We start from the raw sequence: 20,415 nt of genomic DNA, 5'->3' as shown, positions 1-20,415 counted from the left end.
TCCTCCTCCTCCTCCTCCTCTTCCTCGGCGCCCCTCCGGCTCCCCCCCCCCCCCCGCCCCACTTCCTCCTTCTGCCCCGCAGCCGCTCCGCTCGCTCCCTTCTCCCTCAGCCCTGCCCCCGCTGCTCCCCCGGCCGGAGCTCGCTCGGCTCCCTCCGCTCCCGGCCCGGCGCTGCCCGGCGGGCGCCGCTCTCAGGCGCGGGCGGGCGGCGAGCCCCGAGCCCCCATTGTTAGCCGCGCCGCCGCCGCCATCTTGAAATTGTTTTTTTCCCCCTCCAGAGCCGAGCGGAGGAGCAGGAGGCGGGGCTTCCTGGGTGGCGGGGGGACGTCACGCGGCGCCGCGCGGCCCCGGGGAGTGATGGACGGGGCTGGCGGCCAATAGGGAGAGGGGAGGGAAGGGGTGGGGAGAGAGCGGCCGGCCGGGGGTTTAAAAGGCAGGGAGAGGGGAGGAGCCGGAGAAAGGGGGCGTGGTTTGTGGGGTGATAGGCAGGTGGGCGGGGCTCCGGGCTGCCCGCCCCGCGGGGCGGCTCCTGAGGGGCCCCTGAGGTGAGGGCTCGGGGCGAGCCACCCGCCCCCAGAGGGCATTAATTAGACAACGGAAGGCAAAATCGGGTTAATTTTTTATTATACATATATTTTTAAACATGCTCTTCGTGTGTAAGTGTACAGTGCAGCCGCAAGTAGGTGGAAAGGCGCAGTGCGGCCACAAATAAATAAGCCCAGGAAAGGCGCAGCTCTGACAGGAGGCACAGGGAGAGTCCCAGCCCCGCTCTTATAGGGACAGGGAGGGAGAGGCCGAGGAGCAGCTCTGGCAGCCCTCAGCACTTCCCTCTAACCCTGCCTGGTACCAGGAACCAGCCCTAAATCAGATAACCTCAGTACCTTTTAGTAATCCCTGATGAATTATTGTGAATTAATTATGAGTTACAGTTCCCACGTAATAACACTTCTACAGCAGGTTACCTGCAGCCTGATCAACTGCTAGGAGAAAAGAGGAACAAACTTCATCCTTTTCTACTCTTCCAGCCCCCCCATTTAGCTGAAGCACCTCACATCACCCTCCTTCACCCCCCCCTTAAATTGGCATCTCTCACTGAGGCTGCTCACAGACACCCAACCCAGGTGTACTTTCACTTACTTGAACCAATTTCAATCCTAGTTGACATTTCACCACCAGGCAGAGCTACACTACTAGGAGAACACAGCTGTACTTGCATTTTTTTAAGTCAGGATAAACAGACAGCAATTTTTTTTTTTCCTTCAAGGCTTTAAAAGCAATTCTGAAGTTAAACTGAGCCACCCAAGTGAGAAGGCAAGATAAGAAGTAACTTTTGAGTTGTCTATCCGTTTTGGAAAGTCATAATTTATTGTAGTGATTATTTAAGCATACACTATGGTATCAAAAAAAAAAAAAGCCATAACATGCAGACAGGAGACCTCTTAAGGAGATTTAGCAGAAGCAAATGTAGATTTACATTTCACCTTAATATAGTGCTAGTTAGAAGCTGATAGCTGATCTTAAGTTCCTTTTTGATGCTTGGAAAGAACATGTATGCACATGAAGTGTTCAGGAATTTAAGGCAATTTGCATATTAAGATAAAAAACATTGGATTAATAGATTTACATTGTGCCCAAGATGTTAGCTGAATTGAAACCATTTACATATACTTCATCTCAAAGGACTGAGTCATAAATAGCAGCTGCTCCTTGATAAAAATACAGTCCTGAGAACAAGCTAATAGCAATGCTTAAGCTATGACATCTTCCATGTCAGAGTATAAGCTATTTTGGCAGGAAGGAGCAGCAGTTACCAGGTGTTCAACAGGCAAAGGCATTCTAAACATGCAATAGCTCCCAACAGAAGTCTGAAATTACTTCCAATATCTTGCTTACAATAGTTTATTTGCACGCTGCAGAAAGATCAAGAAATCCTGCTATGCATTTGTGGTCACTACTATTTCAAACACAACAACCAAGGGATACAACATAAGGACAGGCAGCAAAAGATGTTTCTCCAAAAAAATAAAAAAATAAAACTGAGGCTTTTAGTAATTGGTTAGATTGTTTGCAAGGTAATTGGAACACCCATCCCTCCCCAGCCCCTGGGAATTACTCCCCGTACTATACCTATGACCAAACAACACTGGAGTGTTTAAATTCAGTGCAAGAAGAGTAATTTTAGGACATTTAATTTCACTCTAAACAAAAAGAAAAGCTTATCTATATAGACATCCGAACTCCAACATATTTGGTACAGTGTAATGAAGTTACATAGATTTCACCCTCAGAGGTATGCTCTTGTAGTGATCACCGGCATTCCACAAGTGTTTGAAACAGTATAATATGGTAGACTCAACACTTTAAAAAAATTTATTCAGCTGGAATTGGAACTCCCTAACATTCACAATATAATTTAGGATGCATTTGTTACATGAAGAGCAGATAAAAGACTTAAACAGTTTCACATACCACTTAAGATATTCCACATGCTCCTTCCCCACCTACAAATACTGACATGTTGGTTATTTTGTGTTTGTTTTTTTTTTATTATTTATTTGTTTTGTTTTTCCTTACGAAATATTCGGTTCATCTTGTCTACCTGACCACCTCCCCCATTCCTACAGGAATAGACATATGGTGATAACAGTGAGAGGATATGGGACACTGTCCTATCCAGTGTTTGGACCCTGGAGTAGGCCTAGCTATAAAAATAAAGAGTTTTGACAATGAGCTGAACATGAAGCACTTCCAGCAATTGAGGCAAAGCTGCACTCAGGAAAAAAGCTGTACAGTCAGAGAGAAAGGAAAGCATCAGTGGGTGAACAGAGGGGAAAGGGGAAAGTAGTCTAACCCCAGCCCACCCCAACGACACATTAGCTTTACGAAAAGAGTTCAAGAACTAGCAAGAACTATTATCTGCAAGGTCTGCAGGATTAAATGCCACATTAGGACAATCCACTCTGAATCCTAGATCATTTATCAACACTTAACCGGGCTTTAGCCATGCACAGAGTGCATATTCCAGAGACCAACTAATTCCTTCCTTCCACCCATTCCTCTTCCCCCACCCCACCATGACCCCCAGAAGAACAGAGCTGATTGGAGAGTTTAGTTACTGGTTTCCCCACACAACCCCCTTCCCGTTTTTTTTTTTTTCCTTTGTGGGAAGAGGTATTGTCAAATATGTTGATAGCTTTTCTTTAAACAATTATTAAATTTTAAGGGATATATATATATATAAAGACATTGGTGCATTTAGGAATTTACATGTTTGTAAAAAAAACTAGTTATAAAACTGCATTTTTATCATCTAGCACTTTCAAGATTCATTGTTATTCCTCACTAATTAATATATTAAATTAAACCAAGGTTTGAGACTGGTAAAGTTCTACCAATCTACTTAAAACCAGAAAAGAATATTTAAAACCAAAAACAAAAAGGTTAGTTATGTTACATTCCAAAATCCACAGCCCATTATATTAACTGCATTCTTTCTACAGGAATGATGTTCTTTAAAACAGATGATTGCAAATATTTTACTGCTAGACACTCCGTTACATTGGATAGTGTGACTGGAACCTGTGGATGGTGAAATCTTGAGGTTTGTCCAAGTTTCAATGTAAGGTGTCCAAGGTCCTCTCCCAGAACCATGTTTTGAAAAAAAAAAAATCACAGATCAAGTTTTTATGATTTTTTTTCAATCTTTCCTTGGCTTTCTGTTTCTGGGTGATCTATTCACAGTTTCTTCCTCCTGTAAGAAAGTTGTAGAAACATCAAGGAAATCTAATCTAAATTTACTCCTGAAAGCCTTTTTGAGCAAGCCTACTAAAAAACTTTCAGCTCTACGTTGCAGTTTCATTTTCGGAAGGACCAACTGCAGTTACTACCCCTTCCTTTACATACATGGTAGACAAATTCTTATTTTCATGGTGCACATATAAATATTTGCTGAGAATATTTAACAGATTCTGCTGCTGTGAGGATCTATTTAACTTCAAGCAACACTCCACCCATTTTATTTTTTAAGTTAGCCATTATGTCAATGTGGAGCACTTAAAAGGTCACATCCTGACTGCACACAAAGCTGAATAAGCCTTTTGCTTCAAGAAGATGCATTCCACACAGTCCTACTCCTCTCACAATGCAGGGTCTACAGCAAGTGCCTTTAGCAAGGTTTCCTGCTTTGCTGAGGTTGGCCACAACAATTCCTATTCTGCACAGCAATTAAGTTCTCTAGAGCTCTAACAGTGGAAAAGTTTAGATGTTAACACATTAGTAAGGCTTGTTCTATACCAACAAAAAATCCACAATGCTTCCCTCAAAAATTAAGTGCTCTCATACCTCTGATGCAGGTTTCCTGTCCTCTTCCTCATCTTCTTCCTCCTCTTCCTCTTGACTAGCACTTCCTATATCAGCATCACTTTTTTGCTTCTCTTCTAAGAGAAATTAAAAAAAAACTCATTCATTCTCTTGTCATTAAGACTTTGCCACCTTCAATTCACCAATGACTTGATACAAGGTCTGCCAATCTTTTTATTCTTTCAGATAGAATTTCACGTCAAGATTATCTAAGTTTGCCTACCTAGCTTCTCCTCATTTGTTTCCTCCTCCTCCTCCTCTTCTTTGTCTCCTTTGTCCTTTTCTTCTTCTTTCTCCTCGCTCATCACATCAGGCTGGGGAGCATCAGTCTTTTTGTATTCTGCAGCACTTGGCTGCTTCTAAAAAAAATTGCCAGAACCAACCAGTTATTTGTGAAGCTAAGGCACATTAAGTAGAATTTTTAAAAAGATTCAGTGTATTTATCAGAGGAAATGCATACCTTCCCAGAACAGCAGAAAAGGACAACAAGGAACACTGGCAAAGCCACAGTGAGGATGTACACTACCCAAAGCCAGGGACGCTCTTCAGCTGCTGCCATCATCTGGCCCACAACACCAGGCTAGAAGATAAAGTGAACCATTAAAACTCAAATTACAACAGTTAAATTTGAACTACAGAATTTTCAAAGACTTTCTGCAACATTGAACATATTTAATACCTAAAAGAACTAAAGCTAGCCTGCGCCAGTACTTCTTCCATGGTTTACAAATTAAGAACTAGTCTACAATTAACAGCACAGCTGTCAGAGCAAGAACCTCAGAAGAGCAGTAAATACTTACTGCCATTTATAGCAACTATTACATGCTGTAATTACAAATTAAGGTTTTGAGATTCTAACAAGGATTATCAATCCACAGCCTCGGTACACGTAAGTATATATTGATAAAGACTAGACAAGAATAGCAGCAGTGCTCCTACCGTTCCAGTAGGAAGCACACAATTAAGCCTTTGTTTCTCACCTCTGCAGCACCATCAGCTGCCTTTTTCAGTCCCCATCCATCATTAGCCCAATCATCAGCCACAGCTCTTTCAGTACAGATGATAAAGTTGTCAAAAAAGATGTCAGAAGTCATTGACCATAGCTCAAGTCCCACAGCACTGAAGGGAGTCATCTTGAAAGGCTCCAGGTCTTCAAAGAAATCTGGGTTTGGGATCTTCCTGGGTTTCCAAATGCCCTAGGAAAGACAACACATTCAAGCCTTACTTACTAGCACAGAGGTTGAATTTTATTTTTCAGCCCATTTCAGCCAAAAAGACCAATGCAAAGAATCTCAGAATCATTCATGTTGAGGAAAAAAAAAAAAAAAAAAACAACTAAGATAATCTAGTCCAACCTTTAACCTGGTACTGAGAAGTCCACCACAAAACCATGCTACTAAGTTCTACATCTAAACTTTTCTTGAAGACCTCCAGGGATGGTGACTCAACCACTTCTCTGGGCAGCCTATGCCAATGCTGCACAACCCTTTCAGTAATCTCTCCCAATAGCCAACTTAAACTTCCCCAGTACAAACTGAGGCCATTTCCCCTCATTTTATCACTTAGTGCTTGGCAGAAGAATACAGTCTCTACCTCACTACAACCTCCTTTAAGGTAATTGCACTCAATTACAGTGTTTATATATGTGGCTCTTCAGGTTCTGGGAACCAATTTTTATTTGTTCTACAAAAGAGTGAAGCCAGGTTAAACAAAACACTTTGAAACTGTCCACTTGAAACACAGTAAGACCATGACAGTATTTTTATTCTTAATTACATCTGCTAAATGTAGATCATTCTGATTTTTGGAAGGGAAATCCTGCTCTGGCCAGAAGTTTACAAAAATGAAGAAACCAACCTGATAGTTCACGTTATCAATCATAGGAGGCTTCCATTTGCCTTTGTAGTTTGGATTGTCAATCATTGGTCGCTGCCAGGTACCACAGCCAGGAGCTGACTCACACTTAGGATTTGCAATCTGAGGTGCCTCCCATTCACCATCCATATCCTCATCCCTGTAACAGCAACTCAGTTTTGAAGTCTGCCCCTTGTTTTTACAAGCTTATAGCATGTCTGATTGCCAGGAATATTAAGATTCCTACTATAAGATGTAAATACTGAAACTCATGATAGCATAGGTCTGAAAAAGACACTGCAGAAGGGAGAGGTAGTTTAGGAAGCAGCGTGAAAGCACAGCAGCTCACGAAAAGCCAGCCCCTGAGCACAACCCCCTCCCACTGCAGTACACAACTACAAGATGAACATCCCTGACCTATTCAGCTTACAGTCATAGGAAAGAACAGTTGACAAGTACACAGATGAACACAAGAACACAAGATACCTACTAAGACCAGCTCTGCCTTCTGCTTTTGAAGCAAGATAGCTTGAATTGACAGCAACTTTGATAGTGAGCAACAATGAACTATTCTTATACTTGCTAAAATGAGCTATTCTTATACTTGCTAAAACCAGTGCCAAAGCCATGAAAATATTAATGTCATTTGCAACAGGCAGTAAACTTACCAATCTTCAGGCTTCTCAGCATCAGGGTCTGCTACATATTCTGGCTCATCATCCAGCCAGCCCTCTGGTTTCACAGCATTTTCATCAGGTATTTTTGCAGGAGCATCCTCATCCCTTGAGGAAGTCAGTCAGTATATTAACACACAATATGCAACAAGTTCTCAACCCCAAGACATGATTCTACAGAGTCTGAACATGCCCACTGATCTAGATTACCAGCCAGCACCATCACGTTTTAAGAATAAAGTTGCCTTGCAGCCTGTTACCTATATACAGTGCCTCACAGCACAGTCCTAACTTCACCTAAGATCATACTCATTTTTAAAGCCAATCTAGAAAGGGCACATTGCAGTAAATCCCTTGCCCTAGCAGCCACTGCAAACATGCATACAAGCTCAAAGTCAAGTCTATGGTTCACAAAACACAGGTTCAAGTACCCCTCTAACATCTTACCAGTCATCTGGTTTAACAGCATCTGGATCTGGGATTTTGGGCCTCTCATCCCAGTCCTCAGGCTTCTGGTCATTCGGGTCCTCAATCTCTCGGGGTGGATTCACAGGAGGAGACATATCATTTAGCAAGTTCCCACTGTTGACAACCGTTTGATCAACCAGTATTTCAAAACTATTATCAGGATTCAAGACTGGAAGGAAAAAAAAGTCAATGCAGCCACTGCACATACTTTGTGAAGCATGTTTTGTATGGTATCACTCATCCCCACTGTAACCTGCACAATTCAAACTTGAGCAATCCAAGCTACCATCTACCTAACAATTGTTTTTAAGACTCGGTAAAAACCTTTCCCATGAAGTCTAAGCGTACTTAGTGCTGATGTAACATCTCACCTTGTTAAACTAAGATTTATTGAATAGTGCTTTAGCAATAGGAATAGTATTTATTCACATCCTATTCAAGAGTAAGACCCCCATTCATAATCCCACTGCTGACTCACAGGGTTTGAATTTCTTTATTTATTGCTACCTTTGTAATGGAACACACTGAGATGCTCGAGTACTCCCATTAGATACTTTTAGGCATAGCTAATGCCAAACACTGTACTTCAGGAACCACTGATTTTGTCTGGTACTGTGAAAGAAGTGGGGAGAACACCACCATATCCTTGCCCCCTCCCTCTGCACCTGGAACTGTGCTGTCCAAATCTAAGTACAGAACTAATCAACTAAAATTAAATGCTACAGAAAACTGACTTTAAAAGTTAGGCACTAAAGCCACTGTTCCCAAAGAATGCAAGTCTGTTGGAAGTGGTAGTAATTTAATCTCTCCTCTACATCTAGTTTATTAATATCCCAAATTACTAGAGGGCAGCATTCAAACATTATATAGATGTTGCTAATAATTTTGGATACACTTGGCATATCACATTACTCGTAACTGTTCTGAAATTCAGTTCTTCTTTAACTATTAAGTTCAAGGTCTCATGACTTCCTACATGAATCAGAACTTCTTGCAAGGAAGAAGCAAGCCTTTATTCAGTAAGACTAGTTTTAGCATTCAGAGCTTTCAAGCTGTATGCTGATACAAAGATTTGTTTGTTCATCTGGTTTACTTTGAGTTTTTGATTCAGAAAACACAGTAGTAGTTATTAACATGCATAGTTAACAGACACCATACCCAGAGTATAAAGGTGCGTCTTCTTATCAGTGAAGTAGGTCTTTAAGTCTGCATCTGGACGCTTCGCATGCTTCTCCTCATATTTGCCAGTCTTCGGGTTTTTGTGTCGGAAGATGAAGTGCAATTTATAGTCCTCTCCACATTTGTCAGGGCCAAACATGATTGTATATGGAGTTTTGTCATGGAACTGATCCTTTAGAAGAAATGCAAGAACAGTGATATTATTTTGAGATACAACTTCAACCACTGCCCACCATAATACCTCCTGAATCATTAGACATTGATCTGCAGCTTGGATATCAAGACAGTGATAGTAGCTAGACTAAAACTTGCATCACAACTACAAGCTGCTAGAGAGAAGACCAGAATTTTCTAGAGAGAAGACCAGAATTAGCCTAACTTCTTCATTTTGCACCTTCCCTCTACTTCAGAGGGAAAACAATAGCTATTCAAGTGTTATCAACAAGATAAGTAATTCATTAAGTTGTGACAACCATATATATGTATGTATTTTTAAACATCTCTACGCTGCAAAAATTATTTTTTAAAGTTATTAACATACACATATCAGGTACTGTCAATAATGAATTAATAGTTAGTGCACTGAGTTTCTTCCATACAAAGGGATAAGCAACAACAGAAGTGAGGCCAAGTTGTATTTAGCTTACATACTTCTAAGCTTGTATATTGTTTCAATTTAAGACTTAACTGAATATAATAATCTCACCTTTGCACACTGCAAGTCTATTTGTTTTGGATAATGTTATCTTGAGATTCAATGCGCATATGAAACTGGCTAGACAGCTTTAAGTTTGGAATCTGTATTACTAATAAAACTCTAATGAGAATGCAAAACAAAGGGAAAGGATGGGTGATAAGACTTAAAAGGTACTTCCCATGAAGTCTAGGAAAAATCCATAGTTTATACAAGCCTATATATACACGCTGACCCAGCAGCAAAGCTTTGTCTGAACAGGCTAAAACGCTCAAAGCAACTATATTACTGGGAGGAGAGGAAGTGACTCTTAATTTTTAAAGGATGCAGCATTGTCTCTTCTATTGAGGGCACTTTTAATATAATGCATTCAAGGGCCTTTTATGAAGCAAACGAAGCAAATTCTTCTATACAACTACTGTGCGCTTCTGAATATACAAGCCTGTATCTAGTCCAACCTCAGATATATATATATCTACACACACACACATATATATATATGTGTAGATATATATATATAAAGTATATCCAGTAACTGACAAGAGTGTTCAAAGGCACAACAATAAATGCCAGGTATGTTTTTACTTGCATGAGTGTTTTAGAAGATAAAACAATCTTCCTTCTGGACAGTGGCTTCCAAGAAGGTCTCTACACTGGCTACTCTGGTAAGGGACCTCTTCAGTTCTAGAACCTAGGGAAATCTGTAGTACTGTAGACTTCCAAGTAGTAGAACTGCTCAGCTATGGGAAAACTCTGGAGTTGTTACTGAAGAGAAATACTGAAATATTCTGGCCTCATCTCCAACTGAAAATAGTGGGAAACTAAGTACAAAGTACTCTGGAGATCAAGCCCAAACTATGCCCCACTACATTTACTGAAAAGGTTTCTCTAGGAAACAGCAAAATAAAGCAAGCGTTATTTCATGGCTAATGCTCAGAGTCTCAGCATCACTCACCAGGTTAAGCTCAGGGGTCTTTGAAAGCAACTTCACATAGGCCCCACCGCACTCTATTCCATTTTGGAAGTTTACTTCATACCTAATTTTAATTTTGGACAAAGAAGTTGAGAGCATGTTATACACAAGGAAAACTTACTTCCACAATACATGATTGCAACTTTCAAGTACAAATTCAGAGTAAGACTTCTGTTGTTTGTTTTAAATCAAGAGTCAAGTGAACATTAAAAACACAAGCTCTGCTCTAAGGACTAAGCAGATATTCATAAGGGCCTGCAAAATGAGAAGAATCAAGGATTTAGAAGGTTTAACCTAACAAAGGATTAAAGAAATTGAGTGCTGGTCTAAAAGATTATGATCTAGAAGTAGAGAGAAAAGGCTTTTCAGTATGTAAGAGACTGCAACAGAGATTAAAGCAAACCATTTTTCCCCACAACCGCTACAGCAGACAACTCAATTTGCAAGATGACCAAAGGGAGAACAGTTGGGTCCTAGGAAGATGCCCTTTAGGGTTATAAGCATACAACAGTATATTTAGAGATGCCAAGGAGTCTGAAAAAGGCAAAACATGTCTGTCAGGAATAGGCTAAGTATGCTTGATCCTCTCTCAATGCCAGCAGCTGGAGTGGGTGACCACTTTATTTTATTTTTAGCCTTGTATTTTGAGCCAAAAACTAAGCAGTACTGCAAAGCAAAGTGACCAACTCATTACCTTGTACAAATATGAATTAGCTTACTCAGTTTACAACTGATAAGTAATAACCCACAACTCAACTGTTGCCACTGGAAGTTTTTTTTCCCCTGCTTGCTAGTCTAACACGTATGCAGCAAGTAGATTCTTCTACATCACTCATGGCCCAATAGGGCTGAACAAGCTATTCATCCTCCACGACCGATGAACTAAAACAAAGGAAGGAGGCAACAAGTGCACCTCTACTACACTGCCCACCTTTGAAATGAGAGTTTACTGAATAAGCACATTGACTTGCATATAGATGAGGTCTTGTCCAAAAAAGACATGGACTTCTACGATTAACAGTAGAAAAATCTGTTTATGTCCTTGTTAACACAATGAATTAAATGAAGTCGACAGACTGGTTACCAAGTGTAGTTGTCAGAGACTACCTTCCTTCACAGGCTTCAGAGGGAGCCATCGGTTCATGATTTCTACACTTTAGGAATCTAAATTACTGTTTTACACTCTTACACAAGTAGTATAATAGGTTATTATATCTTGTGTCATTTAGACTCCCAGTCAACAAGAGCTCTGTTACAAAATAAACCTCAGCCTGCTATCACATCACCCTTGAAATAACAGAACACCGAGTTATCTTTTACTTACTGTATAATAAGGGGCTTGGTATCAAATACAAAAGGCTTTGAAAGTTTGGATGAAATTGCATGATGTTTGGCTCGGGTTACCAGTACAAGCCCTTTGTCTCCTGGAAGCTTGGAGTCCTTCATGTCTTGGACTTCCCATTTACCTGGAGGGAAATTATCCAAACATTATCAAAACTCATTTGATATGATCTTCACTTAGCCCAATTCCAAGCAAGAAAATCAGCACTTCGCCTCCTCAGGTTATTAGTTTAACATCTTCACTAAAAACTTTAAAACCTCAAAGCAGCTTTTGTTTGAATCTTTCATCTGCAGCAGAACCACACTTCATGTTGTTAACCACGTACACAAATACTACCCCATTTTCTTCAGTGAAAATAATTTCAGCAAGCAATCAGGAAACAGACTTGCACCTCTTCTTTACATATGACAAAGGACATCAGAAACATCTAGCAGTCAAAAAAACTGGGTAGGACTCACCATCATATTTGGAAATTTCATCATCTGTATCATCTTTCTTGGCTTTGGAAAGGATCCATCTAGAAGACAAACATCCAACGGTCAGAAACCCATCCTTTTTCACCACACACTAAAATGCCTGCTCTTAAAGCATCCCAGTGTCTTGATCCCCTCATGAATTCTATCCCCAAGCCTCCAAAATTTTCTGCATTTTCTATTTCCCACCCCACTGTGAAGTAGGATCACTGCCTCAGCATCATGTTCTTCATAAATTCTTACTATGAAAAGCTGTAGAACCTCACTATCCTCACATTACCTGAGCTACAGAAAGTCAGATGAAAAGCATTAAAAGATTCCACAATATATGGCTCATCTCCCCCCATTATTAGTACCTAAGAATATATTAGTTTGCTTCAGTACTAAAAACCAGCATCATATAGTCACTGCTGTAACCCTCCCTAACCACTGCCTGATAATGTGATTGAGTAACAGAATCTAGAAAGTTTTGTTCCCTTTCACAGAAAATTTTGATTTATTATGTTCAATCATCCCTCAGATCATACTTACCCATCCAGAGTTCCTTTATCAAAGGACTCCACAAAATACACCTCGCCAGTTGGGACTGGAGCCCTGTAGGTAACCTACGGGAGAGGAAAGGGGATTTACACACCTTTCAAGGCACATTCTCTACCTTAAAGAAGAACAGGTACATACAGCTCGCGTTCCCAGTCTACACTTCAGCACATTACCTGGAACACTCTGGCAGCAGAAGTACAGAAGTTATGTAAATACTGCTGCTTCTGCCAAGCCATTGTGCTCTTCTCTGCAGCTAAAACTGAAGTATATATTTAGCTGGAAGCATTAATGCCTGACACTTACACTTCAGATTTGAAATACTGATATAAGTCTTCAAGGAAGACAGGGTCAGATGAGAAAGAAAGGGAATAGCTAAGCTTAATTCCAAACCTTACTCCCAGCTAACACCTTGAAAAACATCACAACACATTAAGCATTAGCAAAGCAAAGAGAACTCGGATCAGATTCACAGTAGCTACAGCACAAGCAGTAATTGAATTTTAAAGAAGTTCCATGCCAAACCTTTGGAGCTGGAGGAGGACTGCTAGTTCCAGGCTTTGACTCTTCTACCTCCTCAATGCCATCATCCAAATCATCCTCAATATCAACTACATCATCACCGTCATTGTCATCATCCATATCATGCGCCTGGACGGCAAGAGTCCCGAGGGCTAGCAGGGCCACGTACAGTAACCATTTCAGCTCCATGATCTGAATAAGAGAAGGGAAGAAGTCAGGCCAGCACTGCACATGGAGCAAGGCAACAACTCGCAGTTCAAAACCAAGCTTCGAGGACAACAGGTGAAGTGTCTCGTCACACCACTGAAGGACGGGTACAAACTTACCTTCTCAGCTTCGCTATTTATCCTGGCTGGCTAGTTAAGACAGCTCAAGAAAAGGAATACAAGATAATGGTGAAGTATTCACTACAAAGCAGATGCTAACAGACTGGAGGAGCCCATGGACAAGTTCTGCATATCCCGGTGCAGAAGTGTCAGTGCTGCTCCTCCACTGCCAGCCCATGAGCAGAACTGCACATACCCAAGTCCACAACACCCCAACTCGCACCCCTACAAAAACCTGAACAGAAAGCTCATTTCTGCTTGTGAAGAGCTCTACGTGCTTCATGCTGAAATGGGCATTTCCATCGAGTTCATGAGTTGAAGTACAATTAGCTACCTCTTTCAAGCATCCCTGGAACAATCAATCTTCTATCTCCTGTTCAATATTTTTCTTCCTTTCACATGCAGAACACTGGCACTTTCATTCATCGGTCGCCTTCCCCATGCTTTATCCTGGAATTCCTGCCAGCAGCCATTGATATTACCGGCAGATGTCTGTAAGCAGCTGGACACTGAGGCAGACCCAGCAGAAAAATTGTTGCTGTTCAATGGACAGTTAATTTGATCTCTAACTTAACAGAACAACCAAAAGAAATCTAATACAGAGACTTCACAGAATTAAACTATCACACCAATTAATAAATTATGTGCCCAGCATATTACGCTACCAAAAACACAGTGGACCTCAACAATCTGTAGCTCAAAAAGTTTAAGTAAAATGAATTTCAGTTTGACTTTCCTGCTAAAAATATTACTTGATCACTGCACCTTTATGCTGATACAGAAAGCAACGCTCCTTCCATACTGCTTGTAGTTTTACCCACACAGCAACCAGGAAAGCAGTCTGCTCCCTGAATTACATTCCAGATTTTACTTCCAAAGTCAAGGTTTTAGCTAAGCCTAATTCTTTTTTTTTTTTTTTGAAAGTCATTATAAAACTAAACATCCTCTCCTTCTCCTACATTCCTGCCGCAGGCTATAGCCCCACAGATTTACAAACATAACTCAAATGGAGTTATTAAGGCCTGTAGGGGCAGAAGTTCATGCTAGAAAACTTTTTTTTTTTTTAAACTTTCCAAAGCATGTTTAGGCAACTGAAAGCATTTAGTCTTAAAAGCTTATCAGCACTACCCAGTACACCAAAACACCACTGCATACCAAATCTACCATTCTTAGATTACTCTTTAACTTGCTTCTAATGACAGGGGATGTTTTTTAATTACAACAAAACTGTATTTTAGGACCTGTCGAGGTTATGTCCACTTTGCCACTACAGCAACGTTCAACTGCAGCCAGTTTCTGAGCAGCGATGCCCTGAGGACCACGGGCTCAGTACATGCTCACAGCCCCCGCAACTGCAGCAGAACAGCCCTGGGCCAAAGGACACAGCTCACAGCATGAGCAGCTGACAAAAACTAAGTGTTCCTACATATAAGCAAAGCCTGCTACTTGTGTTTTTGTTTGTTGTTAACTTTAAGGCAGCGTACAGGCAGAATTGAAAACAGTTGCAGACCACATAGCTGCTCATAGATATTACAAATTTGGGAACCACAACACAAAACCAAGAACAAAAACTGTCCAGCAAACATCAGTGCCACTGGAAGTTCACATTCCTCCTGCACAGACAGTACGCTCTCTGCATAAATCCACAGCCAACAGCAAAAACCAGAAAGAGCCTGAAACCTCATTTGAAAAAGCAAGCTCTGGAGCCCAGATGTGTGCTGAGACCGAAGCGACTACAGACGAGGTGGCACAAGGACACCTTTCCAAGGGAAGGGTTGGATTTTGTCTCACCTTGCTAACAGAGCCTCAGCAAATTCATTCTTTACAGAGCTAAATCCAGGAAGATTTTACCCAAGTCCTGTAACCACTTTCACGTTACATTATGCGGATAGTGATCACTGCACTGCTCCTACGGGTGATACGAGCAAAGTCACCTTAAAAGCACAGCAAAGTTAAAGGTAAGCCAATGCCTTCCTCTTTCTAAGGGGACACAGTTTTTCCATACCGCCTCCCAAGCCTGTGCGAAGGACATGAGCGATTTAGCATGCAAGTCATCTCTCTGGTCACCTCACCGAGGGCAACGACGTTTTGGTGAACGACACCAATCACCCACCCCCAACCTCCACACCGAATTCACCCCTCCTGGGCAATCCCACCCCAACCACAACCCTGGAAGCTTCTGGCAGTGGCAGTGACCTTTAGCAAACACCAGCACTTCTTGCTTAGCAAGTGGCAAACCACACGGCCTGGTATTGCACACGAAGCTTTTCTGTTTCACAAAAGCTACAAGCACCAAGAGGAGCTAATCCAGTTTCGTACCCTTGCTCCTTTATAATCATTGGCAAGCAGTTTTCACAAGTTTGTATTCCTATAGAAAGCTGTTTAGAACACCTCCTACGTATTAAATCATTCCCAAATTGTACATAAGCTCTCATTCATACACCCCAGTACGGACTGGTAGCACCATCAGCAACTGCCAGTTGTCAAGGCAAGCTCCTTGTTCTATTAATCCCTAACAATACGCAAACTAAAGTGTAAGAAATAAAAGACAGCATGTTCTCAGAAGAGCGATTTAAGCAAAACACACATTTGGGATGTTTAAAGAGCTACATCTGTCTGTAACATACATATTGCTACATGAGAAGGTTTCAGCCACACATAATCCCTGGGGACACAACAAGCAATCAGACCCTAGTAAATTGGGTTACTCATAAACATGGGACAATAGAAAGGGAGAGAAAAAAGACTTAGTTTTTATAAAAACTCAGGCTTAAAACAATTCTTTGGTGGTTTTAGGTGGAGCTTTGGGTTGCTAGGAAGTACAGGTGCTCAGCCACCTAACACACTAACCTCCAGCAGCACAGCCACCATCATGGCCAGATTCCTCCTTTGAAGAAGTGTCCAGTTTCCAAGCGATTACCAGCAGCTATTTCTGAATCTCTGCCTGAACTTCCTCTCTGTAGGTTTCACTGCGTAATATCGCTGAAGGTTAGCGTATTTCTCACCATGCAACTGCCCCCAGCCTCAGAATAGGCGGGCTTCTGAAGTCTCCATTCCACTGCAGTGCAACTCACCTTCACCGTGCCACTGTCCCAAGTCAAATACGATTAGAACTTCATCTACTTTTTTTTTTTTTTTTAAATAAATGAGGTCTTCTAGACGTTGCAGCAGTTTTCCCATCAATGCAGTGTGCCAACATAATATCGCAAAGCACTGACTTGGGAGAGTGTTCAAGAGTGTCAGAGCTAACAAATCACTTCTGTCTGCGTGCCTACCCACAGCCAGCTTCTACGCCAGGGAAGGGATAAGGGACATTTAAGCACCATTCACCAACTCCTGACTGTCAGAAGGCTGAATGAAGCATTTTCCCCTGGAATTTACGGGGCAGACACCAGAACATTGGAACAGCTGCACTGCAGAGCTTGATATTTACAGTGGTAGGAACTAAACCAACTGGACACAAAGAGGCAGGATCAGCTTCTTGCCATAGAAGCAGCACTCCCAGTGCAGGACTGAGCGATTGTCACCTTCAGGTTCCAATGCTTTCAGGACTTGCAGCTTCAGAGATTTATTCCTACTTGGAACCCCTTTTTTGCAGCATAAAACCTGAAGTTTTGTGATTATTGGCATGACACTGGGAATGCTTGACCCATACAGCAGCTGATTATCCCCACAAACACACAGGGGGAAGGAGAGGCAGCTGGAAGGGCCCCACAAAGGATATCCAAGTGCCTTGCTATCATACTTCCAGAACATACTATTTAGAAAGTTTCTTCCCTGACAGGTTAAGCAGAGCCTGCAAAACCAGTTTAATCATCTCCTTGGTTACACGTCTATTTGAGTGGTTCCTCAAGCCAGCTCTTAGCGCCGCATATTTCAGAACACAGAACCACATCGCGATTGCTACCAGATACACAGCTGACTGAAGTGGCTTTCTCCTTTTTTTAAAAGTAATTAACAGTCAGATTAAACACGTCTCGCAAAAACAAGGCACTTGCTGCAGAACTGAAGGGGGAAAACCGCCTGCATCCTGCAAGTTGTCATCAGCTACACCTCAGCAGTTTAACTGGGAGAGCATCCTTGCTTTTTGTTTCATCAGTCTGAACTGACAGCTGAAACTGGCGTGAGCATGTACAAGCAGCAAAGGTTACTAGCAAAGCCCCCTGTTCCGAAAACTGGATTTCCATGTGGTATTTGCAGTGGAAGCACAGTTGTAAAAATAAGCACAACACATCCTCATGCAAGACAAGAATCATGACAAGAGTTTAGAGGCATAAGAAATTCATCTCAGCACACAAAAAAAATGCAGAGAGACCAGAAGAGGAAGGCAGAGAGGCAGATGCATGTTTTTCCCCTCCTCAAACTACATTTTTTTCATTTCTGAGCAAAGACTTGGCTCCTTGCTTAGCAGCACACCCGTTTCCTAAAGTTAGAAGCACTGAACAAGAGGTTCCTCTTTGCCATCTCAAGATGCCTCCAGCTTCACGTCCTGGCTCCTCTGCTGTGCCACGGGAGGCGTTCACACAGCCCGACGGTGAACCAGCCGCTGGTTTAAGAGTGCTGGAAATCCTCCTGCTGTGCTGCTTTAACTCTTCATCAATTCCCCAGTCCAGCACGTAAGGGCAGAAGGTGTTGTAGGACAAGTGAAAGCACCATGAAACAAAATGAGCAAGCAGCCCAGGATAAAGGAAATGAAGCTGCAAGGCACGGCGTCAGCTCCACGCCATGGCATCACGTGCGTTTCTGCCACAGCCAGACCTGTCTTTGGGCAGACTTAGGAAACCCACACTCGGGGGCAAAGCTGAACCACCAACTTCGTGGCCAAGCACCATAATTTCAGCAGCCAGCAAATTACCTCACTGCTGCTCTGAGAGGGATATAATGAAATTACGCTCGTATATATGCAGCAGCTAATACGGTGCAGGCACTATTTTCTCCCTTAAGTGCTCGGTTCTGCTGTTAGACAACTTCCAGCATCGCCTTGCTTACAACAGGCCAGAGTTACATGCGTGGGTGGGTGGTTTTTTTGCTGATTTTTTTTTTTTTTTAAGTAGGGGGTGGTGAGGACACACTGCTCCTTAAGGCTTGAGGGAAGTCTTCTAGAAAGGACTGGCCAAGCCCATGGAGCCCCAAGGTCCCACAGAAAAAGGAGCCCTCTGTTTGGGTTGCACTGAGCACAACCCAAGCAAGAGATTAGGTGTGAAAGGCGACGGCAAAGCTTGCTTTTAATAAGCATTTCGAATATGCCAGTTTCTAAAAATAATGCACAACGGTGCACAAACAGCAAGGGAGGAAACACCATGTACCGTTTGTCAGCAGAGATTCCCGCAGAACTGGGAGTCCTTGGAGGACAAAGAGAACTGCAAGGCTTTCTGGCCATAAAACAGATGGACTGCAAGGGAAATTATGGTAGGTGGGGAGAGATCTGGAGGTGCCCCAAGATCCTTCAGATCCTAGGAATCAATTCAAGTTCGCCTTGCTACAGAATTGACTCCTGCAAGAACAGGCTGCCATTTCGATCACTGCTAGAGGCAGAAAAATGAAAGGCCAGAAAAGGAAATAAAAGGGAGGGCTAAGTACAAGTTACAGGGTACTCTCAGTAAAGGATTTATTCGTTGACTTAGGAGGAAGTGCTGCGACACCAAATGAAAGGGTAACCTAGCAGAGGCCGAAAGCTTTCTTACTGCTTAGCATTAGGCTTCCCATCCTAGGAGAGCAGCTGATACCAGGAAGCAGTTAACATCTTACACTCAGCTTGGGAGGTGGTTCAGGGATTGTAGAAGTATTCCTTCCATAGTATTTTTTTTTATGTAAATATTCTGGTCACTCTGATGCACTCGAAATAACTTCAGCACAATCTGTCTGTTAACCAGTACTTGTAACTACGTTAACCCATACATCATTCCAGTCCTGTTATCTCCTTGTAATATTTTAGTAACACCCCAAACCGCAGGGGACGAGATGCCCCATAAAACCTGTACGTTAACTACGCTTACCCGACGATGTTCAGCAACACCGAACGCATCCCAAACAAATTTAGGAAGGAGCTTTCCACTACGCTCTGCAGAAACGCTGCAGCGTTAATTACATTAACAGCTTAACACCCTATGACACCAACACCACGAAAGCCGGGAGCTTTACCACTACCACAGCACCCTGACGCGGGGCCGCTTCCCTTCAGGCCGGGCCCACCCGCAGCCCTTCTCCTCCTCCTCCTCCTGCAGCCTAGAAAGTTCCCGGCCGCGAGACCGCCCGTGAAACTTTGCTCTTTGCGACGGGCTCTGACAGGGGAGCAGCGGGGCTGGGCCTCGGGGGCTTTTTTTCACCTTATGAGACGCGTCCCGAGCTCAGCCCCCGGCCCCACCGCGCTCCCAAGGCTCGGGAAGGCTCCCATGGCTCGGGAGGCCGCAGCGGGCCCCGCATCTCGCACCCCCCCCCCCGGTTTTTGGCAGCCCCATCCCCCCCGAGCCTCGCTCCCCCCTTCCAGAGCCTTCCGCTCCCCTCCCCCCCCCCCCCACCGAGCCCGGCCCCGCTCCGCCCGTTCCCCCCCCCCCCCATCCCCGCACCCCCGTCAGGGCCCAGCCGCCCCCACCGCCACAGGCCTCGGGGCCCGGCCTCCCTCCCGCAGCACCCCGGGGTGTCCCCAGGCAGCCGCCGGCCCCCCCACGCTCCCCTCATTTCCCCCTCCCCGGTGATCCCGGCTGAGGGGGGGCACCCGCCGCGGGGCAGGGCCTATCCACGCCGCTCACCACGCCCAAGGCTCAGCGCCCAGCCGGGTCCCAGCCCCCTCAGCCCCCGATTTCCAGTCACGGAGCCGCCCGGTTACACGAGGGGGGGCACTCACCGAGCGCCGCCAACGCCGCCCCGGCCCTCACCTCCGTCACGTGGCCCCCCGCGCCCAGCGCCGCCGCCGCCCGCCCGCCTATCTGCCGCCCAGCCCGCGCCGCCCCCCGCCCCACCTCTCGACTCTTCTCCCATTGGTGGGCGCAGCGCCCGCCCTCCCGCCCCGCCACC

General features: G+C 43.6%; 1 protein-coding gene across 3 annotated transcripts; it reads right to left on the bottom strand.

The window, feature by feature from the left end:
• Nucleotides 1-2,342: 2,342 nt before the first annotated feature.
• CANX (calnexin) lies at nucleotides 2,343-20,336 on the bottom strand. 3 transcript variants are annotated; one of them, XM_084535611.1, is made up of 15 exons: nucleotides 20,277-20,336; nucleotides 13,079-13,267; nucleotides 12,548-12,621; nucleotides 12,002-12,060; nucleotides 11,526-11,667; nucleotides 10,184-10,265; nucleotides 8,514-8,706; nucleotides 7,335-7,524; nucleotides 6,882-6,995; nucleotides 6,217-6,373; nucleotides 5,340-5,555; nucleotides 4,820-4,939; nucleotides 4,583-4,718; nucleotides 4,342-4,436; nucleotides 2,343-3,751 (listed from the first exon to the last, which is right to left on the bottom strand). In XM_084535611.1, the coding sequence occupies exons 2-15, from the start codon at nucleotides 13,262-13,264 to the stop codon at nucleotides 3,698-3,700; spliced, it is 1,818 nt and encodes a 605-aa protein (XP_084391737.1). In that variant the 5' UTR covers nucleotides 13,265-13,267; nucleotides 20,277-20,336; the 3' UTR covers nucleotides 2,343-3,697. The 3 variants fall into 3 exon arrangements, with proteins under 3 accessions (XP_084391737.1, XP_084391736.1, XP_084391738.1); XM_084535610.1 differs by having other exon boundaries at nucleotides 20,246-20,318; XM_084535612.1 differs by lacking the exon at nucleotides 20,277-20,336 and adding an exon at nucleotides 20,151-20,225.
• Nucleotides 20,337-20,415: the final 79 nt, after the last annotated feature.

This window comes from Aythya ferina (assembly GCF_964211825.1).
Source record: "Aythya ferina genome assembly, chromosome: 14".
NCBI classification, from domain to species: Eukaryota; Metazoa; Chordata; class Aves; order Anseriformes; family Anatidae; genus Aythya; species Aythya ferina.
The sequence above is the reverse complement of the archived record's forward strand: the minus strand, read 5'-3'. Positions and strand labels throughout refer to the sequence as shown.

What these genes read in the sequence shown, in the direction of transcription:
- CANX (XM_084535611.1), bottom strand. Translation starts at nt 13,264, where the DNA reads ATGGAGCTGAAATGGTTACTGTACGTGGCCCTGCTAGCCCTCGGGACT. An exon ending in GACGCACCTTTATACTCTGG is followed by an intron (nt 7,525 to 8,513) that starts GTATGGTGTCTG and finishes TTTTCCTTCCAG; the next exon opens with TCTTGAATCCTGATAATAGT. An exon ending in TTTTCTGCTGTTCTGGGAAG is followed by an intron (nt 4,719 to 4,819) that starts GTATGCATTTCC and finishes AATTTTTTTTAG; the next exon opens with AAGCAGCCAAGTGCTGCAGA.